At 40.4% G+C, this 22379-nt stretch overlaps 1 protein-coding gene across 1 annotated transcript in view; it reads left to right on the top strand.

The window, feature by feature from the left end:
• IQCG (IQ motif containing G) overlaps positions 1–22379 on the top strand; it is a 56384-nt gene that overhangs the window by 21654 nt on the left and 12351 nt on the right. The window contains exons 5-7 of the mRNA XM_047100110.1: positions 5357–5438; positions 18132–18293; positions 19537–19611. Of these exons, the coding sequence (XP_046956066.1) occupies positions 5357–5438; positions 18132–18293; positions 19537–19611 (319 nt within the window). The remainder of the gene's footprint in view (positions 1–5356; positions 5439–18131; positions 18294–19536; positions 19612–22379) is intronic.

Here is a 22379-nt window from a genome sequence, read left to right as displayed (position 1 = left end):
TTTTTTTTCTCTCTCTTTTTCTCAGCTTCTTCTTTTTCCATAATTTTATCTTCTAGTTCACCTATTCTCTCCTCTGCCTCTTCAATCCAAGCTGTGGTCGTCTCCGTTTTATTTTGCAGCTCATTAATAGCATTTTTAGCTCCTCCCAGCTGTTCCTTAGTCCCTTGATCTCTGTAGCAATAGATTCTTTGCTGTCCTTTATACTGTTTTCAAGCCCAGCGATTAATTTTATGACTATTATTCTAAATTTACTGTTATATTGTTTAAATCGTTTTTGATCAGTTCATTAGCTGTCATTATTTCCTGGAGGTTTTTTTGAGGGGCATTCTTCCGTTTCATCATTTTGGATAGTCCCTGGAGGAGTGCGGAACTGCGGGGCACTTCCCCTGTGCTGTCTTGAATAACTTGAGTTGGTGGGCGGGGCCGCAGTCAGACCTGATGTCTGCTGCCAGCCCACCGCTGGGGCCACAGTCAGACTGGTGTGTACCTCTGTTCCCTTCTCCTAGGGGTAGGATTCACTGTGGAGTGGTGTGGCCCCTCTGGGCTACTTGCACACTGCCAGGCTTGTGGTGCTGGGGATCTGGCCTATTAGCTGGGGTGGATCAGCAAGGTGCACAGGGGCGGGAGGAGCAGGCTCAGCTTACTTTTCCTTCCGCTTTGGGAGGGGCCCTGTGGCACTGGGAGGGAGTCAGACCTGCCACCAGAGGGACGGATCCGCAGAAGCACAGCGTTGGGTGTTTGCCTGGTGCAAGCAAGTTCCCTGACAGGAACTGGTTCCCTTTGGGATTTTGGCTGGGGGATGGGTGAGGGAGATGGCGCTGGCGAGCGCCTTTGTTCCCCGCCAAGCTGCGCTCTGTTGTCCGGGGCTCAGCAACTCTCCCTCCCGTTGTCCTCCAGCCCTCCCACTCTCTGGGCAGAGCTGTTAGCTTATAATCTTCCAGATGTTAAGTCCCACTTGCTGTCTGAACACACTCCGTCTGGCCCCTCCACTTTTGCAAGCCAGACTCGGGGGCTCTGCTTTGCCAGCGGGCTGCCCCTCCACTCCAGCTCCCTCCCGCCAGTCTGCGTAGCTCGCACCACTTCTCTGCCCTTCCTACCCTCTTTTGTGGGCCTTTCATCTACGCTTGGCTCTGGAAAATCCGTGCTGCTAGTCTTCTGGTGGTTTCCTGGGCTATTTAGGCAGGTTTGGGTGGAATCTCAGTGACCAGCAGGATGCGGTGAGCCCAGCGTCCTCCTATGCCTCCATCTTCCCAGCCAGTGTATATATTTTTTAATTTTAGAGAGAGAGTGGGAGCCGGGGAGAGGGGCAAAGGGAGAGAGAGAGAATCCCAAGAAGCCTCCACACTCAGCACAGCGCCAGACGTGGGGCTTACTCCCACGACCCTGGGATCATGAGCTGAGCTGAAATCAATAGTCAGAAGCTCAGCAGATTGAGCCACGCAGGTGTCCCCAGAATAATATTTTATTGTCTGAATATACCACAGTTTATCTGTTCACATACTGAAGGACAACTTGTTTGCTTCCAAGTTTGGGCAATTATTGAATAAAACTGCTGTAAACATCTATGTACAGGTTTTTGTGTGGACGTAAATGTTTAACTCATTTGAGGAAATATCAAGGAGCATAACTGCTGGGTTGTTATGATAAGAGTATGGTTAGTTTTGTTAAGAAGCTGCCAAACTGACTGTTGCATGCTCACCAACAATGAATGAAGAGTTTGTATTGCTCCACATCCTTGGCATTAGTTGTTGTTGTAAATATTTTGGATTTCTGACATTCTATTCAGTGAGTGGTATCATTGCTGTTTTAATTGGGCATTGCTTTTGATAGAGAAAAGAAAGTGGGCTAACTGGTCTCTTAGTGTGCTGAAATTTCTTTTCATCATGATGATGAATCAAAGTGTAGTCTGATCCAGAGAGGTGAGACATCCTTTGCTATGGCATATCTAAAATGATAGGAAAAGACAGTTCACTGAAGGGGACACATAGCAGGCCAATAAACATATAAGAAATATTTACATTCAAATTAGTAGTATACCATTTTTTATTTCTCACACTGGCCCATTTTCTTGTTTATGGTAAACAACACTAGTGGAAATAGAATTTTTATTTTACTTTTTAAAGTGTATTTATTTTTAGAGAGAGAGCACACGTGCATGTGCACGTGAGCAGGGGAGGGTCAGAGAGAGAGAGGAAGGGAGAATCTCAAGCAGGCTCTGTTCAGCACAGAGCCCAGCATGAGGCTTGATGTCACAACTGCAAGACCTGAGCCGATATCAAGATATCAAGAGTTGGGGGCGCCTGGGTGGCGCAGTCGGTTAAGCCTCCAACTTCAGCCAGGTCACGATCTCGCGGTCCGTGAGTTCGAGCCCCGCGTCGGGCTCTGGGCTGATGGCTCAGAGCCTGGAGCATGTTTCTGATTCTGTGTCTCCCTCTCTCTCTGCCCCTCCCCCGTTCATGCTCTGTCTCTCTCTGTCCCAAAAAATAAATAAACGTTGAAAAAAAAAAACAAAACAAAACAAAAAAAAAAAAAGAAAACAAAAAAAAAAAGATATCAAGAGTTGGATGCCGGGAATATAATTTTAGATGTAATCTATTGAGTTTTTTCTATGCCCATAGAATAGTTAGAGCCCAATTTTTGGTTGAATTAATACTTAATGTTTTGATGATGATGATGATGATGATGATGATGATGTGTAAATAGTTCATAGGTGGGACACACAGTATATATAATGATTAAATTTTCTTTCTTAAATAGCTTTTTTTCTCCTGGAGTTAAATTTTGCCATTTTTTTGTTTGCCTGTTTTGACATTTCTGTTCCGAATCCAGCACCCAACTCTTCAACAGAAAGCTCTCTAAGTGTAGTCATACACATTAAGTCTTCCCTTTTTCCCCCCACTTTGAGACTTTCTTCTTTCTTTTTCTCTTATTTGTTGCCATTGCTCCCAGGGCCTGCAGCATCGCTATGGTACTGGGCCTTGCCTTCATATCCTGAGATTTCCTTTTGATCCTGTTTTCTAGACTCCCATTCTTCCTCTTTTTTTGTGTTAATCCCTCATTTTGTTGGAGCATGTCTTTTTTTTTTAATCTCTTATTTATTTTTGAGAGAGAGACAGAATGCAAGCAGGGGGGAACAAAGAGAGGGAGACACCGAATTTGAAGAGGCTCCAGGCTCTGAGCTGTCAGCACAGAGCCTGACGTGGGGCTTGAGCCCACAAACTGTGAGATCATGACCTGAGCCAAAGTCGAACACTTAACTGACTGAACCACCAGGCGCCCTTGAAGCATATGTTTCTGTAACTTCTTGAACAAAGGGTGCATGGAAGTTAAATATATTAAGATCTTAAATGTGTGAAATATGTTTTTTTACTCATACTTTGTTAGTAATTTGACTGGGTATATATTTTTAGACTGAAAATCATTTTCTCTCATAATTTTGAAGGCTCTGCTTCACTAATTTCTAGTTTCCATCATAAATGACATTTGTTTTTTTGTTTAACTGAATCTGCCCTTGGGGTTCTGAATTTATTAGTAGGGATAAACATTTTGTATCTTTCTTACCTGTTTCTCATAATCTATAAATGGGAAGTATATAATCTATAGTTTGTTTTGGCAAATGACAATCCCAGTCTCAAAATTCTAGTTAAGTACATGCTTTATAAACATTCCTGAGTAGGAATGCTTATCTAGATGCTATTTAGTGGTAAGGTTGTTTTAGTTGTGGCCACAGATTGAATGTTTGCGTACCGCACCCTTGCTTCTCAATGTAATGATATTAGGTCAGACTTTTGGGAGGTGATTAGGTACCATGATATTAATGTCTATATAAAAGAGACCCCAAAGAATCTCCTCTCCACTTCGATCATATAAAGATGCAAGTGAAAATGACCATCTGTGAATCAGGAAACAGGTTCTCACCAGATACCGAATATGATGGTGCCTTGATCTTGGACTTCACAGCCTCCAGAACTGTGAGAAATGAATTCTGTTATTTATAAGCCATCCGGTCTGATATTTTTGTATTGGCAGCCTGAGCTAAGACAGTTTTTGTTTTGTTTTGTTTATTCTTAATATTGTTTTATTCTTTTTAAAAATTAAAAAAAAATTTTGTTAGAGAGCATGCGAGTGGGGGAGAGGGGCCGAGGGAGAGAGAAAGAATCTTAAGCAGGCTCCACATTCAGCACAGAGCCCCATGAAGGGGCTCAATCCCACAACCCTGGGATTGACCTGAGCGGAAATCAAGAGTTAGATGCTCAACTGACTGAGCCACCCAGGTGCAACCTGTTTTGTTTATTCTTACATTGTTTTGTTATTTTGTTTTTCTCTAAACCTAAATAGTGGGAATACTGGAGATAAGCAGAATTCTGTTTCAGAGCACAAATAGTAACATAAAGTAGTTAAGTTCTCATTTGGATAGGTACTGAATTTGAATCCTCCTTTGCCATCTACCATGAATGTGACCTTGGCAAGTGTGTCAGTCATGTCTTCTTAGAGATGCCAAGATGATATTACTGATGTGAAAATTTTATCAGGGGAAACACCTGTGGGAGAGAAAATGTGGAGGGAATCTTTAGACTCAATGCTGAACTGACCCCAAGTGAAGGAGAGGGAAGGTTAGGTGGAAGAAAATGCCTTGCATTCTAAGGATGGTTTGGCAAGGTCATTGTGGGTCCTTGAAGTAAAGTCAACAACCATCAGAGAAGTCTCAGGTCTCCCAGGAAGGGCCTGACTTAGTATCCCTGCCAACTCAAACACTGGCAGGGAGCAGTCAGTGGGCAGTGTGGCCTTAGAGCACATGTAATGAAGGATTTCCGGGCCTAGAACTGGGACCCTTTTCACTTATACTCCATGTAGTTGGAGATCTATCTGTAAGGCACATTCTAATGTTCACCACAGCCAGTTACCTCAGCCCTGTAAGTCACACTTTCCTCCTCTGTAAAATAGGGAGAATGATAGAGACTACCTTCTAAGGTTATTGTGAGGCAAGAATATGTGAAGTGTTCAGAATAGAAAGGATTCTTCTTTTTCCTCTTCCTGTTCCTCCTCCACTTAGCTTTTTCTCAGCAGTAGCTATTTTAGATCCAACACATAAACCAGAAACATCCTCCTCTGGTTTACTAAAACAAATCACAGTCTTTTGTAAAGTGTTACTAAACGTGTGTTCCATGGACCGGTACCATTAGCAACATCTGAGAGCTTGTTAGAAATGCAAATCCCAGGACCCCATCCTGGACCTACTGAATCAGAATCTCTGGGGTAGAGCCCAGAAATCTGTTTTTTAAGATTAGTGTTGATCCTTGTGCACACTAGAGTTTGAGTAACACCTCTCTAAACAAATCATTCTTAATTCTTCTAGGGAGGAAAAAGGAAGAAAACAGATAAGATCTCTTCAAAAACAGCTACTTAACGTCAAAAGAGAACGGCAAGCTGAGGTACAGGTAAGAATTACCTGGCCAACACCAAAAGTTACTGAGCTGAAACAGCTATGTAAAAGCCATCTTCCTTCCTTCCTTCCTACCTTCCTTCCTTCCTTTTTCCTTCCTTCCTTCTCTTTTTTTCCTTTTTCTTTCTCCCTTTCTTTTCTTTTTTTCTCTTTTCCTTCCTTCCTTCCTTCCTTCCTTCCTTCCTTCCTTCCTTCCTTCCTTCCTTCCTTCCTAATAAGCCAAGATCTTTATTGATACAGCAGGTACTTTTCAATGAACCCAAGAGAGGCCGTCTTCTCTGGGAAGATGGGATGTCTGCACAAACCCTTCAAGTTTTACTACTTCAAAAAAAATAAGCTCTCCCTTTTACCACAGCCCTTAGATCTATACCTGCCCACATCGTCCCTCCCCCATTTTATTTTTTTTTTATATATATGAAATTTATTGACAAATTGGTTTCCATACAACACCCAGTGCTCATCCCAAAAGGTGCCCTCCTCAATACCCATCACCCACCCTCCCCTCCCTCCCACCCCCCATCAACCCTCAGTTTGTTCTCAGTTTTTAACAGTCGCTTATGCTTTGGCTCTCTCCCACTCTAACCTCTTTTTTTTTTTTTCCTTCCCCTCCCCCATGGGTTCCTGTTAAGTTTCTCAGGATCCACATAAGAGTGAAACCATATGGTATCTGTCTTTCTCTGTATGGCTTATTTCACTTAGCATCACGCTCTCCAGTTCCATCCACGTTGCTACAAAAGGCCATATTTCATTCTTTCTCATTGCCACGTAGTATTCCATTGTGTATATAAACCACAATTTCTTTATCCATTCATCAGTTGATGGACATTTAGGCTCTTTCCATAATTTGGCTATTGTTGAGAGTGCTGCTATGAACACTGGGGTCCAAGTGCCCCTATGCATCAGTACTCCTGTATCCCTTGGATAAATTCCTAGCAGTGCTATTGCTGGGTCATAGGGTAGGTCTATTTTTAATTTTCTGAGGAACCTCCACACTGCTTTCCAGAGCGGCTGCACCAATTTGCATTCCCACCAACAGTGCAAGAGGGTTCCCGTTTCTCCACATCCTCTCCAGCATCTATAGTCTCCTGATTTGTTCATTTTGGCCACTCTGACTGGTGTGAGGTGATACCTGAGTGTGGTTTTGATTTGTATTTCCCTGATAAGGAGCGACGCTGAACATCTTTTCATGTGCCTGTTGGCCATCTGGATGTCTTCTTTAGAGAAGTGTCTATTCATGTTTTCTGCCCATTTCTTCACTGGGTTATTTGTTTTTCGGGTGTGGAGTTTGGTGAGCTCTTTATAGATTTTGGATACTAGCCCTTTGTCTGATATGTCATTTGCAAATATCTTTTCCCATTCCGTTGGTTGCCTTTTAGTTTTGTTGGTTGTTTCCTTTGCTGTGCAGAAGCTTTTTATCTTCATAAGGTCCCAGTAATTCACTTTTGCTTTTAATTCCCTTGCCTTTGGGGATGTGTCGAGTAAGAGATTGCTACGGCTGAGGTCAGAGAGGTCTTTTCCTGCTTTCTCCTCTAAGGTTTTGATGGTTTCCTGTCTCACATTTAGGTCCTTTATCCATTTTGAGTTTATTTTTGTAAATGGTGTGAGAAAGTGGTCTAGTTTCAACCTTCTGCATGTTGCTGTCCAGTTCTCCCAGCACCATTTGTTAAAGAGCCTGTCTTTTTTCCATTGGATGTTCTTTCCTGCTTTGTCAAAGATGAGTTGGCCATACGTTTGTGGGTCTAGTTCTGGGGTTTCTATTCTATTCCATTGGTCTGTGTGTCTGTTTTTGTGCCAATACCATGCTGTCTTGATGATTACAGCTTTGTAGTAGAGGCTGAAGTATGGGATTGTGATGCCTCCTGCTTTGGTCTTCTTCAGAATTCCTTTGGCTATTCGGGGCCTTTTGTGGTTCCATATGAATTTTAGGATTGCTTGTTCTAGTTTCGAGAAGAATGCTGGTGCAATTTTGATTGGGATTGCATTGAATGTGTAGATAGCTTTGGGTAGTATTGACATTTTGACAATATTTATTTTTCCAATCCATGAGCAGGGAATGTCTTTCCATTTCTTTAAATCTTCTTCAATTACCTTCATAAGTTTTCTATAATTTTCAGCATACAGATCCTTTACATCTTTGGTTAGATTTATTCCTAGGTATTTTATGCTTCTTGGTGCAATTGTGAATGGGATCAGTTTCTTTATTTGTCTTTCTGTTGCTTCGTTGTTAGTGTATAAGAATGCAACTGATTTCTGTACATTGATTTTGTATCCTGCAACTTTGCTGAATTCATGTATCAGTTCTAGCAGACTTTTGGTGGAGTCTATCGGATTTTCCATGTATAATATCATGTCATCTGCAAAAAGCGAAAGCTTGACTTCATCTTTGCCAATTTTGATGCCTTTGATTTCCTTTTGTTGTCTGATTGCTGATGCTAGAACTTCCAGCACTATATTAAACAACAGCGGTGAGAGTGGACATCCCTGTCGTGTTCCTGATCTCAGGGAAAAAGCTCTCAGTTTTTCCCCGTTGAGGATGATGTTAGCTGTGGGCTTTTCATAAATGGCTTTTATGATCTTTAAGTATGTTCCTTCTATCCCGACTTTCTCAAGGGTTTTTATTAAGAAAGGGTGCTGGATTTTGTCAAAGGCCTTTTCTGCATCGATTGACAGGATCATATGGTTCTTATCTTTTTTTTTGTTAATGTGATGTATCACGTTGATTGATTTGCGAATGTTGAACCAGCCCTGCATCCCAGGAATGAATCCCACTTGATCATGGTGAATAATTCTTTTTATATGCTGTTGAATTCGATTTGCTAGTATCTTATTGAGAATTTTTGCATCCATATTCATCAGGGATATTGGCCTGTAGTTCTCTTTTTTTACTGGGTCTCTGTCTGGTTTAGGAATCAAAGTAATACTGGCTTCATAGAATGAGTCTGGAAGTTTTCCTTCCCTTTCTATTTTTGGAATAGCTTGAGAAGGATAGGTATTATCTCTGCTTTAAACGTCTGGTAGAACTCCCCTGGGAAGCCATCTGGTCCTGGACTCTTATTTGTTGGGAGATTTTTGATAACTGATTCAATTTCTTCGCTGGTTATGGGTCTGTTCAAGCTTTCTATTTCCTCCTGATTGAGTTTTGGAAGAGTGTGGGTGTTCAGGAATTTGTCCATTTCTTCCAGGTTGTCCAATTTGTTGGCATATAATTTTTTATAGTATTCCCTGATAATTGTTTGTATCTCTGAGGGATTGGTTGTAATCATTCCATTTTCATTCATGATTTTATCTATTTGGGTCATCTCCCTTTTCTTTTTGAGAAGCCTGGCTAGAGGTTTGTCAATTTTGTTTATTTTTTCAAAAAACCAACTCTTGGTTTCGTTGATCTGCTCTACAGTTTTTTTAGATTCTATATTGTTTATTTCTGCTCTGATCTTTATTATTTCTCTTCTTCTGCTGGGTTTAGGCTGCCTTTGCTGTTCTGCTTCTATTTCCTTTAGGTGTGCTGTTAGATTTTGTATTTGGGATTTTTCTTGTTTCTTGAGATAGGCCTGGATTGCAATGTATTTTCCTCTCAGGACTGCCTTCGCTGCGTCCCAAAGCGTTTGGATTGTTGTATTTTCATTTTCGTTTGTTTCCATATATTTTTTGATTTCTTCTCTAATTGCCTGGTTGACCCACTCATTCGTTAGTAGGGTCTTCTTTAACCTCCATGCTTTTGGAGGTTTTCCAGACTTTTTCCTGTGGTTGATTTCAAGCATCATAGCATTGTGGTCTGAAAGTATGCATGGTATAATTTCAATTCTTGTAAACTTATGAAGGGCTGTTTTGTGACCCAGTATATGATCTATCTTGGAGAATGTTCCATGTGCACTCGAGAAGAAAGTATATTCTGTTGCTTTGGGATGCAGAGTTCTAAATATATCTGTCAAGTCCATCTGATCCAATGTCTCATTCAGGGCCCTTGTTTCTTTATTGACCGTGTGTCTAGATGATCTATCCATTGTTGTAAGTGGGGTGTTAAAGTCCCCTGCAATTACCACATTCTTATCAATAAGGTTGCTTATGTTTATGAGTAATTGTTTTATATATTTGGGGGCTCGGTATTCGGCGCATAGACATTTATAATTGTTAGCTCTTCCTGATGGATAGACCCTGTAACTATTATATAATGTCCTTCTTCATCTCTTGTTACAGCCTTAATTTAAAGTCTAGTTTGTCTGATATAAGTATGGCTACTCCAGCTTTCTTTTGGCTTCCAGTAGCATGATAAATAGTTCTCCATCCCCTCACTCTGAATCTAAAGGTGTCCTCAGGTCTAAAATGAGTCTCTTGTAGACAGCAAATAGATGGGGCTTGTTTTTTTATCCATTCTGATACCCTATGTCTTTTGGTTGGCGCATTTAATCCATTTACATTCAGTGTTATTATAGAAAGATATGGGTTTAGAGTCATTGTGATGTCTGTATGTTTTATGCTTGTAGTGATGTCTCTGGTACTTTGTCTCACAGGGTTCCCCTTAGGATCTCTTGTAGGGCTGGTTTAGTGGTGACAAATTCCTTCAGTTTTTGTTTGTTTGGGAAGACCTTTATCTCTCCTTCTATTCTAAATGACAGACTTGCTGGGTAAAGGATTCTCGGCTGCATATTTTTTCTGTCTAGCACACTGAAAATCTCGTGCCAATTCTTTCTGGCCTGCCAAGTTTCAAAAGAGAGATCAGTCACGAGTCTTATAGGTCTCCCTTTATATGTGAGGGCATGTTTACCCCTTGCTGCTTTCAGAATTTTCTCTTTATCCTTGTATTTTGCCAGTTTCACTACGATATGTCATGCAGAAGATCGATTCAAGTTACGTCTGAAGGGAGTTCTCTGTGCCTCTTGGATTTCAATGCCTTTTTCCTTCCCCAGTTCAGGGAAGTTCTCAGCTATTATTTCTTCAAGTACCCCTTCAGCACCTTTCCCTCTCTCTTCCTCCTCTGGGATTCCAATTATGCGTATATTATTTCTTTTTAGTGTATCACTTAGTTCTCTAATTTTCCCCTCATACTCCTGGATTTTTTTATCTCTCTTTTTCTCAGCTTCCTCTTTTTACATAACTTTATCTTCTAGTTCACCTATTCTCTCCTCTGCCTCTTCCATCCGAGCCGTGGTGGTTTGCATTTTGTTTTGCATTTCATTTGAAGCGTTTTTCAGCTCCTCGTGACTGTTCCTTAGTCCCTTGATCTCTGTAGCAAGAGATTCTCTGCTGTCCTGTATACTGTTTTCAAGCCCAGCGATTAATTTTATATTATTCTAAATTCACTTTCTGTTATATTATTTAAATCCTTTTGATCAGCTCATTAGCTGTTGTTATTTCCTGGAGATTCTTCTGAGGGGAATTCTTCTGCTTGGTCATTTTGGATAGTCCCTGGTGTGGTGAGGACCTGCAGGGCACTTCCCCTGTGCTGTGGTGTATAACTGGAGTTGGTGGGCGGGGCCGCAGTCAGTCCTGATGTCTGCCCCCAGCCCACCGCTGGGGCCACAGTCAGACTGGTGTGTGCCTTCTCTTCCCCTCTCCTCGGGGCAGGATTCGCTGTGGGGTGGCATGGCCCATCTGGGCTACTTGCACACTGCCAGGCTTGTGATGCTGGGGATCTGGCGTATTAGCTGGGGTGGGTAGGCAAGGTGCACGGCGGCAGGGGGGGAAGGCTTAGCTTGCTTCTCCTTAGGTGATCCACTTCAGGAGGGGCCCTGTGGCATCCGGAGGGAGTCAGATCCGCTGCCGGAGGTTTGGCTCCGCAGAAGCACTGAGTTGGGTGTTTGCGCGGAGCGAGCAATTTCCCTGGCCGGAACTGGTTCCCTTTGGGATTTTGGCTGGGGGTGGGCGGGGGAGATGGCGCTGGCGAGCGCCTTTGTTCCCCACCAAACTGAGCTCTGTCGTCCAGGGGCTCCGCAGCTCTCCCTCCCTTTGTCCTCCAGCCTTCCCGCTTTCCGAGCAGAGCTGTTAACTTATGACCTCCCAGACGCTAAGTCGCGCTTGCTGTCGAACACAGTCCGTCAGGCCCCTCCGCTTTTGCAAGCTGGACTCGGGGGCTCTGCTTGGCCGGCGAGCCGCCCCTCCGCCCCGGCTCCCTCCCGCCAGTCCGTGGAGCGCGCACCGCTTCGCCGCCCTTCCTACCCTCTTCCGTGGGCCTCTTGTCTGCGCTTGGGTCTGGTGACTCCGTTCTGCTAATCCTCTGGCGGTTTTCTGGGTTATTTAGGCAGGTGTAGGTGGAATCTAGGTGATCAGCAGGACGCGCGGTGAGCCCAGCGTCCTCCTACGCCGCCATCTTCCCACACTTCTCCCCTCCCCCATTTTAAATAGGCAGAGCCCACAGGTACACGTGACCAATGCTAGCCAGCCACTCCAGTAGACAGTTACATCAGTTCTGTGTTACTTGTGGACAAAGGCATAACTATCAGATTTTGCAAAGGATTTAGGAAACAGACGATTTCTCCTTCCACCTTGAAAATAAAATACACTTCAGCCGATGCATGTCCTGAAATAGTTTAGCTGGGAGTCCCTAGGAAGGTGGTCCATTGTCAGTCCCTTCTTCATCAGCCTGTGCATCCAAAATTCTCCTCAAGGTCACATGAATCATTTTTTAGTTGTTTTTTTGTTTTTTGTTTTTTTAAACAGTCTTTCTTGCTGTAAGAACTCTTATAATGGAGCCTCATCCTCCTACTGCTAATACCTTTTCATGCCACTGGAATAACATTGTACTGCTGTTTTCTGTGGGCCTTTATAAATGTACTTCATTAGCAAGTCAGTGTCATTTCTGTCCCGTGAATGCACAGCCTGCTCGATTTCACTGCTCTTAAAATTTGTAAGCACTTTCAGCACCACGCCCTGGGCTCATTCCTTCATGGCTTATCTTTTCCTGGCTTATTTTGGATTACTTGGTTTTTTTTTTTAGATTTTGATTTTAATTTACCTAATGGCCTTTTACCTATACCTCTTTGTATTTTTTAGATATATAGTTGCTCTAGGGATTCCTTTTAATAATCTGTTTAGCATTAATACTGCACCACTTCACATAAAATGTAAAAACCTTGCACTCATATAGTTCCACTGTTCCCCTCTTCCCCACCACTCACCTTTATTCTGTCATACACGTTACACATATATACATTATATATATTACACAAGACACAAGACCACAAGACAAAAAAAATATGTTTTTTCCCTTAATTATTGTGCTTTTAAAAATTAAGAAGAAAACAATTGTCTTACTTACCCTGATATTTATCAGTAAGTTTCCATCTGGTATCATTTCCTTTCAGCTTAAAGAAATTTCTTTACTATTTCTTGCAATCCATGTTTGCTGTAGACGAGTCCTCTTTTTTTTTTTTTAATTTTTTAAAAAATTTATTTATTATTTGACAGTGAGAGAGAGAGCATGTGGGAGGGATCATGTGGGATCTCATGACTATGAGATCATGACCTGAGCCAAAACCAAGAGTTAGAAGCTTAAACCAACTGGGCCACCTATGTGCCCCAACAAGTCCTCTTACTTTTGTTTTTCCCAGGTCTAAGGCCATACCACTCTGAAAGCACCTGATCTTGTCTTTTACCTAGAAATGTGTCTATTTTGCTTTTGTTCTTGAAAGACACTTTCAGTGGGTATAGAATTTTGGGTTGACAGATTTTTCTTTCAGTACTTTAAGGATATTCACTATATTTTGACCTCCATTCTTTGTTTTGAGAAGATAGCAGTCATTCAAATCATTGTTTTCTTGTATATAATGGGTTCCCTTTTGGATTTCCATTTTTATCTTTGATTTTCAGCAATTTGATTATACTGTGTTTAGATGTGATTTTCTTCCTATTTATTCTGTTTGGATTTCGCTGTAGATGTGATTTCTTCATATTTATTCTGTTTGGGTTTTGCTGAGATGTCTGAAAATGTAAATTTGTCTTTCACAAAATTTATGAGATTTTCAGCCCTTATCTTCCCCCCCCCAAAGTTCTATACCCATTGAATATATCTTTCAAGAACAAAGACAAAATAGAGCCCTAACAATCATGACCATGCAATATTGTAAAAATCATTTGAAGTGCTTCCTCTTTGTTTTGATTACTGCAATTTGTGGTACCAAAGAGTATTTATAAAACAGGGGAAAAATACTTGCTGTCCTCTGTTGTAGTTATACATTTATAATATCATGTATAGTTAGGCATTACATTTGAAGGGTTTTACTCAAAAGAGATCTGTCAAGACAATGAGGTGTATGGAAACCTCATTACAAAAGAAAAGAAAAGAGGAAATTGATACAATTGCAATGGGAATAGTTCAAATGGAAATGAAAGTAATGGGTGGAATTGGAGCCTGAAACTTTTGAAGTTTGGACCTGATTATATTTCATCTGTATCTTAGAATGGGTGACTCTGTGTAGCTCAGAGCTTAGAGTTATTCAGAGACTGTTACAGAATCAGCCACTGTTCTTGGTCACAGACAGACAAACAAATATATATGTTAACTTAATACAGAATTGTATTTTTTCCAGTGGCTTCTGCCACTTTAATAGACCACATTGCAATTTTCCATCCAACCAAAGCAGCAGCCCAAGGGGTAACACAAGTTCCAACTTCTCCAGACAGTAGCTTCCAAAAATTCCAGGAACCATACTCTCATCTCTGCTTTGTGTTCAATTATGAAAACGGACACTACCATTAAAATTCTTTGGCTTACAATATTGTGGCAGCCATCAGAGCCTTATTAACTATAATTGGTTGACTGCTTCTTTCCATTTCTAAATCATGTTCCTCTGAATTCAGATTAAAAGTACAGATCTGAAGGCAGTTTTGGGATTTCTGACTAAAGTTTGGTCTGCTACAAAAACCCACAAATATGGTGCATCAGTCCACAGACCTTGATCATGGGGAAGGCTGCAGATGCCATGGACAACCAGAGTTATGCTGGTGGGTTGTGGTGAGGGCAGATCTTTTCTTAGTGAGAATCTTAAAAGGCATTCATATAACTCATGACAATTGGCCTGTAACCCACTGCTTCTAGGCTGCCTCCTTTTTGCATACCAAGAAGATGCAGAAATGGAATTGTATTTCAGTTCATTTGTTAGTGTGCCTTGATCATGATTTTACCATGACTAGACTGTCAAGATTTTATATCTTCCTCTTTCACAATAGGAGGCCACAAGTTGTGCAGAACAGTAATACAGGAGGGAATAATCAGAGGCCCACAGCAACAGCATTAAAACCAGATGCCTTTTACTTGGCACGGTATAATTGTAGACCAATGTTGTATGACCTTATCAAGTTACATAATGTAATACCTTTTGCTTGCCATAGGCAGAAACTCCTAGAATTTTAACTCTGCATTTCTGATCTTCGTATTATTACTCTAAAAGACTTAATATTCAATTTGATAAAGAAAACTGACGAGAACATTTTCTTGAGTTTTTGAAAGGATACTTTTGTACGGATGCTATTTAATGAATACTTAAGTGTTCAACACTGTTAGATTCTGTGAGAAACAAACGCACAATTATTTATGTGGCTGAGGTTTTCTGGAAGAGGTTTTATGGATTTAAGTGGTGTATAAGCAGGGTCTCAAAGAAAGTCTAAGTGGTTAAATAGGTATAAAGATAACAGCCGATGAAGAAGTGACACCATCACATTTCACTTTAACTCAAGTCTTCCTAGAAATCCAAACTTTATTGTTGACTTCCATACAGTTTGAACTAGAAGGGAAGAAAAAAGTGAAATGGGAAAGAGGAGAAGGGAGGAGAGTGTAGGTAGAAGGGAAGGGGGAAAAGTGAGCCAAAAAAGAACTCTCTTAAAATTAATTTAATGAACATTTATTGAGTAGCTAAGTTGCATGAGGCACTGGCAGGGTTTTACAGTTGAGGAAAGTCTTATGTTAATTGCCCACAACTTTTAAGAGACTAAAAAGCACTGAGATGTGTTATCAGCTAGGCCTTGTAGCATATTCTCTGCCAGAGATACTCATCTCTTTGGAGTGACTTTGATACAGGTGGAATAACTGCTCTATAATTGGAATGATTCCATAGAGTTACACGAAGAAGTCAGACAAAATGACCTGAAGAATTCCTTTCTGACTAATTTTAGGGGCCTACGAGCCTTTATTTTACTTTTAAAAAATGGGTTTTTTTAAATTACAGCTTATTTTCTTTTTTTCTAGTGTTGATTTTTGAGAGAGAGAGAGAGAAGTGTGAGCAGGGGAGGGGCAGAGAGAGAGAGACACAGAATCTGAAGCAGACTCCAGGCTCTGAGCTGTCAGCACAGAGCCCAATGTGGGGCTCAACCCCATAGACCTGCCGAGGCACCCGGAGGGGCCTATGATCCTTTAAACTATATTTGTTTTTTATTGTGGATGATCTTGACCGATTTCTGCTTTGTTTCTTTTAATACTTAGAATTTACTCTGCCCAGCTTACGTGGTAAGACTAAAATTGGTTGGTATTTAGAGAAACCGAGATCTCTGATAAAGCACTGCATTTTTATTACTAGTTGTGTTTGCTTGCTGTGCTGTCAGCTAACTGATCATCTCTCTGTGAAATGACTCATGATGTGTCTGATTCTTTTCAAACAATGAAATGTTTCGCCCTGACTAAAACCTTCCCAAAACTTCCCATGGCACTTGGAATACAATTCAAATTTAATAGCGCCTGAGGTCCCGCATGCTTCCTTCTTACCTACCTCTCCAACCTCATCCTGTCCCACTCTCAACTGTTCCAGGGATAGTCTCTAGAGTTTTCTTTCAGTCCCTGGAATGTATCCAGGTTTTTCGTGCCTCAGGACTTGGGCATTTATTTTTCCTTTTTCTGAGAATCTTCCTTGACCCCACTTTTCATGTGACATACATACTTACCCTTCAGGTGTCAGATTTAACATTCTTTTCTCAAAGAATTCTTCTTATTTATTTTTTATATACATGTATTAAAGTGTACATATTTTACATTTTAATGTAAATTAAAATGCACATTTTAATGGGGCAGAGAGAGACAGGGAGAGAGAGAATACCAAGCAGGCTCCACCCTGTCAGTGCAGAGCCCAGTGTGAGACTAGAACTCATGAACCATGAGATTATGACCTGAGCTGAAATCAAGAGTCAAGTGGTTAACTGACTGAGCCACCCAGGTGCCCCAGAGAATCCTATTTAGACCATCCAATCTAATGTAGGTCTCCTTTATTATTTTCTCTCATGAGAAAATGTTGCTCTATTCTTTAATAGTGTTTTGCACCTTAAGAAAAGTTTACATACCTTGCACCTTTAAAAATGTTTTTGCTTTTGTTTTTAAAATATTTTATCTTTAAGTAATTCTGTACCCAGTGTGGGGCTCAAGCTCACAACCCCAAGATCAAGAGTCACATGCTCCACCAACTGAGCCTGCCACACGCCTCAAAAAGTTTTTTTAAAAAAATATTTATTTATTTTCAAGAGAGAAAGGGAGAAAACACAAGCTGAGAGGGGCAGAGAGTGAGGGGGACAGAGGATCCAAAGCAGGCTCAGCACTGTCAGTGCAGAGCCTGATGCAGGGCTCAAACTCATGAACCATGAGATCATGACCTGAGCCAAAGTCAGATGCTTAACTGACTGAGCCACCCAGGCACACCCAAAAAGTTTGTTTTTAATCACATCTCTATCACTAGATGGTAAAGTCTATGAGGGCAAGGACCATGTCTATTAGATCTCCACTGTTTAACTTAGTATGATACTGAATGAATTTTTAAAAAAAATTTATTTTAAAGAGAGAGCACATGAGTCAGGGAGAGGGGCAGAGGGAGAGAGAATCTTAAGCAGGCTCCATGCTGAGTGCAGAGCCTGACACAGGGCTTGATCCTACAATTCTGAGATCATGATTTGAGCTGTAATCAAGAGTTGGACCCTTGGGGCACCCAGGTGGCTCAGTTGGTTAAGTGTCCAACTTTGGTTCAGGTCATGATCTCACGGTTTGTAGGTTTGAGCCCTGTGTTAGGCTCTGTGCTGACAGCTCAGAGCCTGGAGCCTGCTCCAGAATCTGTGTCTCCCTCTTTCTCTGCCCCTCCCCTGCTTGTGTGTGTCACTCGCTCTCTCTCAAAAAGAAACACGAAAAGAATTTTAAAAAAGAGTTGGACTCTCAACTGACTGAGCCACCCAGGTGCCCCTGAATATTTTTTTAATGAATATTGAAACCTTAAAATTGCCAAGCACTTTGTGACCTGCAAAGAATTTTCATATATCCTCCATTCAATTTCTTATAATCACTTGCTAAGATAAACCAGGCAAGGCAGATGTTAATGCTTTTATGTGACAGAAGGTAAGACTTAGAGAGTTTAACTGACTTGGCCAGGTTACCATAGCTGTTGAGGGCTTGCATGAGAAGACAGTTCTTTTGATCATTTAGACCAGTGCTCTTTCTCCCACAATGAGATAGTAATGGGAAATCTTTGTAGATACAAAGATACATACCCAAAGATATATACCCAAATAGTGTACTTAGGAAAGAATCTCACAGTCCTGGTGCTAACTTACCTTTCATTTTCATTTATACTATCCCTGATTATTGGCTAACTTTCCTGTAGTGAGATGGCAGAAAAATGGATCCAGTTCCTTGTTGATTTATAAATACAGAAGGTAGGCTTTAGCCACTGGCTGAACTGAATGGAAGTAGAATGTATTTTAATTTAGAAGCCTGGTCTTACCTCTACAGAGTCGGAATGAATATATTGCTCACCTCAAGGACCAGTTGCAAGAGATGAAGGCAAAAACCAACCTGGAGAATCGCTATATGAAGAGAAACACTGAGCTGCAGATCTCCCAGACCCAGAAGAAATGTAACAGAACAGAGGAGCTCTTGCTGGAAGAGATAGAGGTAATCACTGCTACATTAAGAATGAACACGGTAGGTGGCATTTGGGCTGTCACTCCTCATACTGCTTCACCTAACAGAGGAGGAAGGGCTCCTCTGTTGATCTTTGCTCTATCTTTCCTGCAGCTCTCACATTTGAGATTAAAAATAAAAACAGAATGAAGCGCCCCCAAACAAGATACTTATTGTGAGTTTTTGCTGCTGCCTTCTTTACCCAACAAGTACCTTTTATCCCCCATTAAGAAATATAAAATCGGGACTCCTGAATGGCTCAATTGGTTAAGTGTCTGACTTCCTCTCAGGTCAAGATCTCAGTTTGTGAGTTCAAGCCCAACATGGGGCTCTATGCTGTCAACTTCAGATCCTCTGTTTCCCTCTCTCTCTCTGACCCTCCCCTGCTCCCACACACTCTCGCTCTCTCTCAAAAATAAATAAACATTAAAACGTATATATAAAATCAAGGGGTGGCTCAGTTGGTTAAGCTTTCATGACCTTTGATTTCGGCTCTTGTGAGATTAAGCCTGACACAGAGGATGGAGCCTGCTTGGGATTCTGTCTCTGCCCCTCCCTGACTTCTGCACACACATGCATGCTCTCTCTCTCAAAATAAATAAATAAACTTAAAAAAAAGGAGAAAGAAATATAAAATCAAGCGTGCTGAGATTCATTCAAACCTAAATTTTAGAGATGGGAAATCCCACTGGAAAAATACCAGGAGAAACAAACAAGGGGTAGACCCTCATTAGAAAAGGAAGACCAAATGACTAAAAGAACAATAGGTAGGTGAGAAGGAGCAAACATTAGCAGTGTCATCCATGTTCAGGAGGACTGCTTTCTCTGGTCCCTCACTTACTTGAAAACTTCCTCGATGGGTGTGGTATATGACTCTGACTGCAAACTTCTTGCACTCTGGAATTTCCTTTTTTAGGCCTAAGAACACTGTGCCCTTGAAACATTTTTCTCTCCTTAAATGACATCACTTTCCAGGCAACTGGATTATGGTTCTTATGTCCTGGACACTGGCATGTGTTCAGCATAATGCCCAACACATGGCTCAGCACCATCCATGAACACAAATTGGGTTAAAGGGAACTGATTTGTTGTCCCAGAGTGATGTGGTAGGATTCTTGGGACTCCAGTTGGTAAAGAAAACCTGAAATACTGTCACAGCTACAACTCTAATCTTGAGAACTTCTCATTCCAAACCCTACTGGCAAGAATTCCTGATATTGGTTTATTTTCACAGAAACTAAGGTTGAAAACCGAAGAAGAGAATCGGATTCATATGGAAATTGAAACGTTCCTTAGAAAGGAGCAGCAGGTAGGTCACCAAAAGTTTTCTGTCCTCTGATTTATTTGTGTTCCACTTACAAAAAAATCAAGGGTGGCAAAAAAAATCTTTTTAAGGAAAGAAAAAATTTTTAAATGTTTATTTATTTTTGAGAAAGAGAGACAGAGAGAGACAGAGTGTGAGAAGGGGAAGGGCAGAGAGACAGGGAGACACAGAATCTGAAGCAGGCTCCAGGCTCTGAACTGTCAGCACAGAGCCTGATGCGGGGCTTGAACTCATGAACCGCGAGACCATGACCTGAGCCTGAGGCTTACTTAACCGACTGAGCCACCCAGGCACCCCGGAAAGAAATTTTTTAAGGAGTAAAAAATCAACCATAATTCTACCAGCCTAGTGAATGAATTGTAGCCCATGTCTTGTCTCACAGTTATCCATATGAATGAATATTTTATAAAGCTGTAATTTGAGTACAGGTTAAATATTTTATCTTCTGCCTTTATCATTTAGCATTATAAAATTTGCTCCTAGATTCCTCATAGTCATAATTTTAAAATAAAATTTACTGATTTTTAAAATTATAAAAATAACATACTCTTAGTTGAGGGAAGATTTTTTCTTTAATATGAAATTTATTGTCAAATTGGTTTCCATACAACACCCAGTGCTCATCCCAGCACTTTCAACAATTGCCAAATCATGGAAGGAGCCTAAATGTCCATCAACTGATGAATGGATAAAGAAACTGTGGTTTATATACACAATGGAATACTACGTGGCAATGGGAAGATTGTTTTTTAATCGTCAATCGCTTTTTCACTCATTTTTTCATGTTATTACATTATCTTCATAAAATAATTTAAAATAGTTTTATAATGTTCTACTGAATGGTCATGCCATAGTTTACTTATTACCCTTTATTTGGGATATTTATATTATTTCCAAGGTTTCATTATTATATATAATGCAGTAATGAAAGCTTTGCCCAAATAACTGTTTTCTTTCATTGCAATTATTTACTAAAGGTGAATCTCAAGTATGAGAGTATTATGTCAGAGAGACTAGTATTTTGTTTTGTTTTTTTTTGTTTTTTGCCTCTTGTTTTATTTTATTCTTTTAAAGTTTTTATTTAAATTCTAGTTAGTTAACATGTGGTGTAATATTGGTTTCAGGAATAGAATTTAGTAATTCTTCACTTGTATACAACACCTAGTGCTCACCACAACAAGTGCCCTCCTTAATGCCCATCACCCATTTAGCCTATCCCCTGCCCACCTCTCCTCCAGCAACCCTAAGTCTGGGTCTTTTATGTTTTCTTCCCTCTCTCTTTTTTCCCCTTCCCCTATGTTCATATGTTTTGTTTCTTAAATTCCATAGAAGTGAAATCATATGGTATTTGCCTTTCTCTGAATGACTTATTTCGCTTAGCATAACACACTCTAGCTCCATCCACATCATTCCAAATGGCAAGATTTCATTCTTTTTGATATCTGAATATTATTCCAATGTATACATACCACATCTTCTTTATCCATTCATCACTTTCCGTAATTTGGCTGTTGTTGATAATGCTACTAAAAACATTGGGGGTGCATGTGCCCCTTCAAATAAGTATTTTTGTATCCTTTGGGTAAATACCTAGTAGTGCAATTGCTGGGTCATAGGGTAGTTCTATTTTTAACATTTTGAGAAACATCCATACTGTTTTCCAGAGTAGAAAACACCAGTTTGCCTTTCCACCAATTGTATAAGAGGGTTCCCCTTTCTCCACATCCTCTCCAACAAATGTTGTTTCCTGTGTTGTTAATTTTAACCATTCTGACAGGTGTGAGGTAGTATCTCATTGTGGTTTTGATTTGTATTTCCCTGATGTTGAGTGATATGGAGCATCTTTTAATGTGTTAGCCATCTGGATATCTTCTTTGGGAAAATGTCTATTCATATCTTCTGCCCATTTCTTAACTAGATTATTTGTTCTTTGGGTGTTAAGTTTGATAAGTTCTTTATAGATTTTGGATAGTACTCCTTTATCAGATATGTCATTTGCAAGTATCTTCTCCCATTGTTGCCTTTTAGTTTTGCTGATTGTTTCCTTCTCTGTGCAGAACCTTTTTATCTTGATGAGGTCCCAGTAGTTCATTTTTGCTTTCGTGCTTTTGTTTTCCTAGCTTCCAGAGATGTGTCTAATAAGAATATGCTACAGGTGAGGTCAAAGAGATTGCTGCCTGTGTTCTCCTCTAGGATTTTGATGGCTTCCTGTCTCACATTTAGGTCTTTCATCCATTTTGAACTTATTTTTGTATATGGTGTAAGAAAAGTCCAGTTTTCCCAACACCAATTGTTGAAGAGACTGTCTTTTTGCCATTTGGTATTCTTTCCTGCTTTGTTGGAGATTAGTTGACCATATAGCTATGGGACCAATTCTGGGTTTTCTCTTATGTTCCACTGATCTATGTGCAGAGACTGATATTTTGTGACTCTTGATAAATATTGCTAATACGTTCTAATCTACACTACCATCACTAATGTGAATTGCTGACACTAATTTCAAGGTATCCTCAACCACACTAGACATTTTACATATTTTTAAAGTGCTAATTTAATGAGTTGTCTTATTTTGCTTCCTTTTGCTAATAGAATTGACCATTTTTTCATATATTTACTTATTCATCTTATTTCTTCTTGTGTGAATTATATGTGACTGAAATGGTTTTAATTAATAATTATAATACTAATAATCAACTAAGATGTGTGGAGTTTTTCAAAATATCTTTGTTGGATGAATAAGGAAAAAAGATTCA

This window comes from Lynx rufus, unplaced genomic scaffold (assembly GCF_022079265.1).
Source record: "Lynx rufus isolate CCGP_SWC_20201006 ecotype Redwood Valley unplaced genomic scaffold, mLynRuf1.p SCAF_5, whole genome shotgun sequence".
Lineage (NCBI taxonomy): Eukaryota > Metazoa > Chordata > Mammalia > Carnivora > Felidae > Lynx > Lynx rufus.
This window is presented reverse-complemented; position numbering and strand designations above follow the sequence as displayed.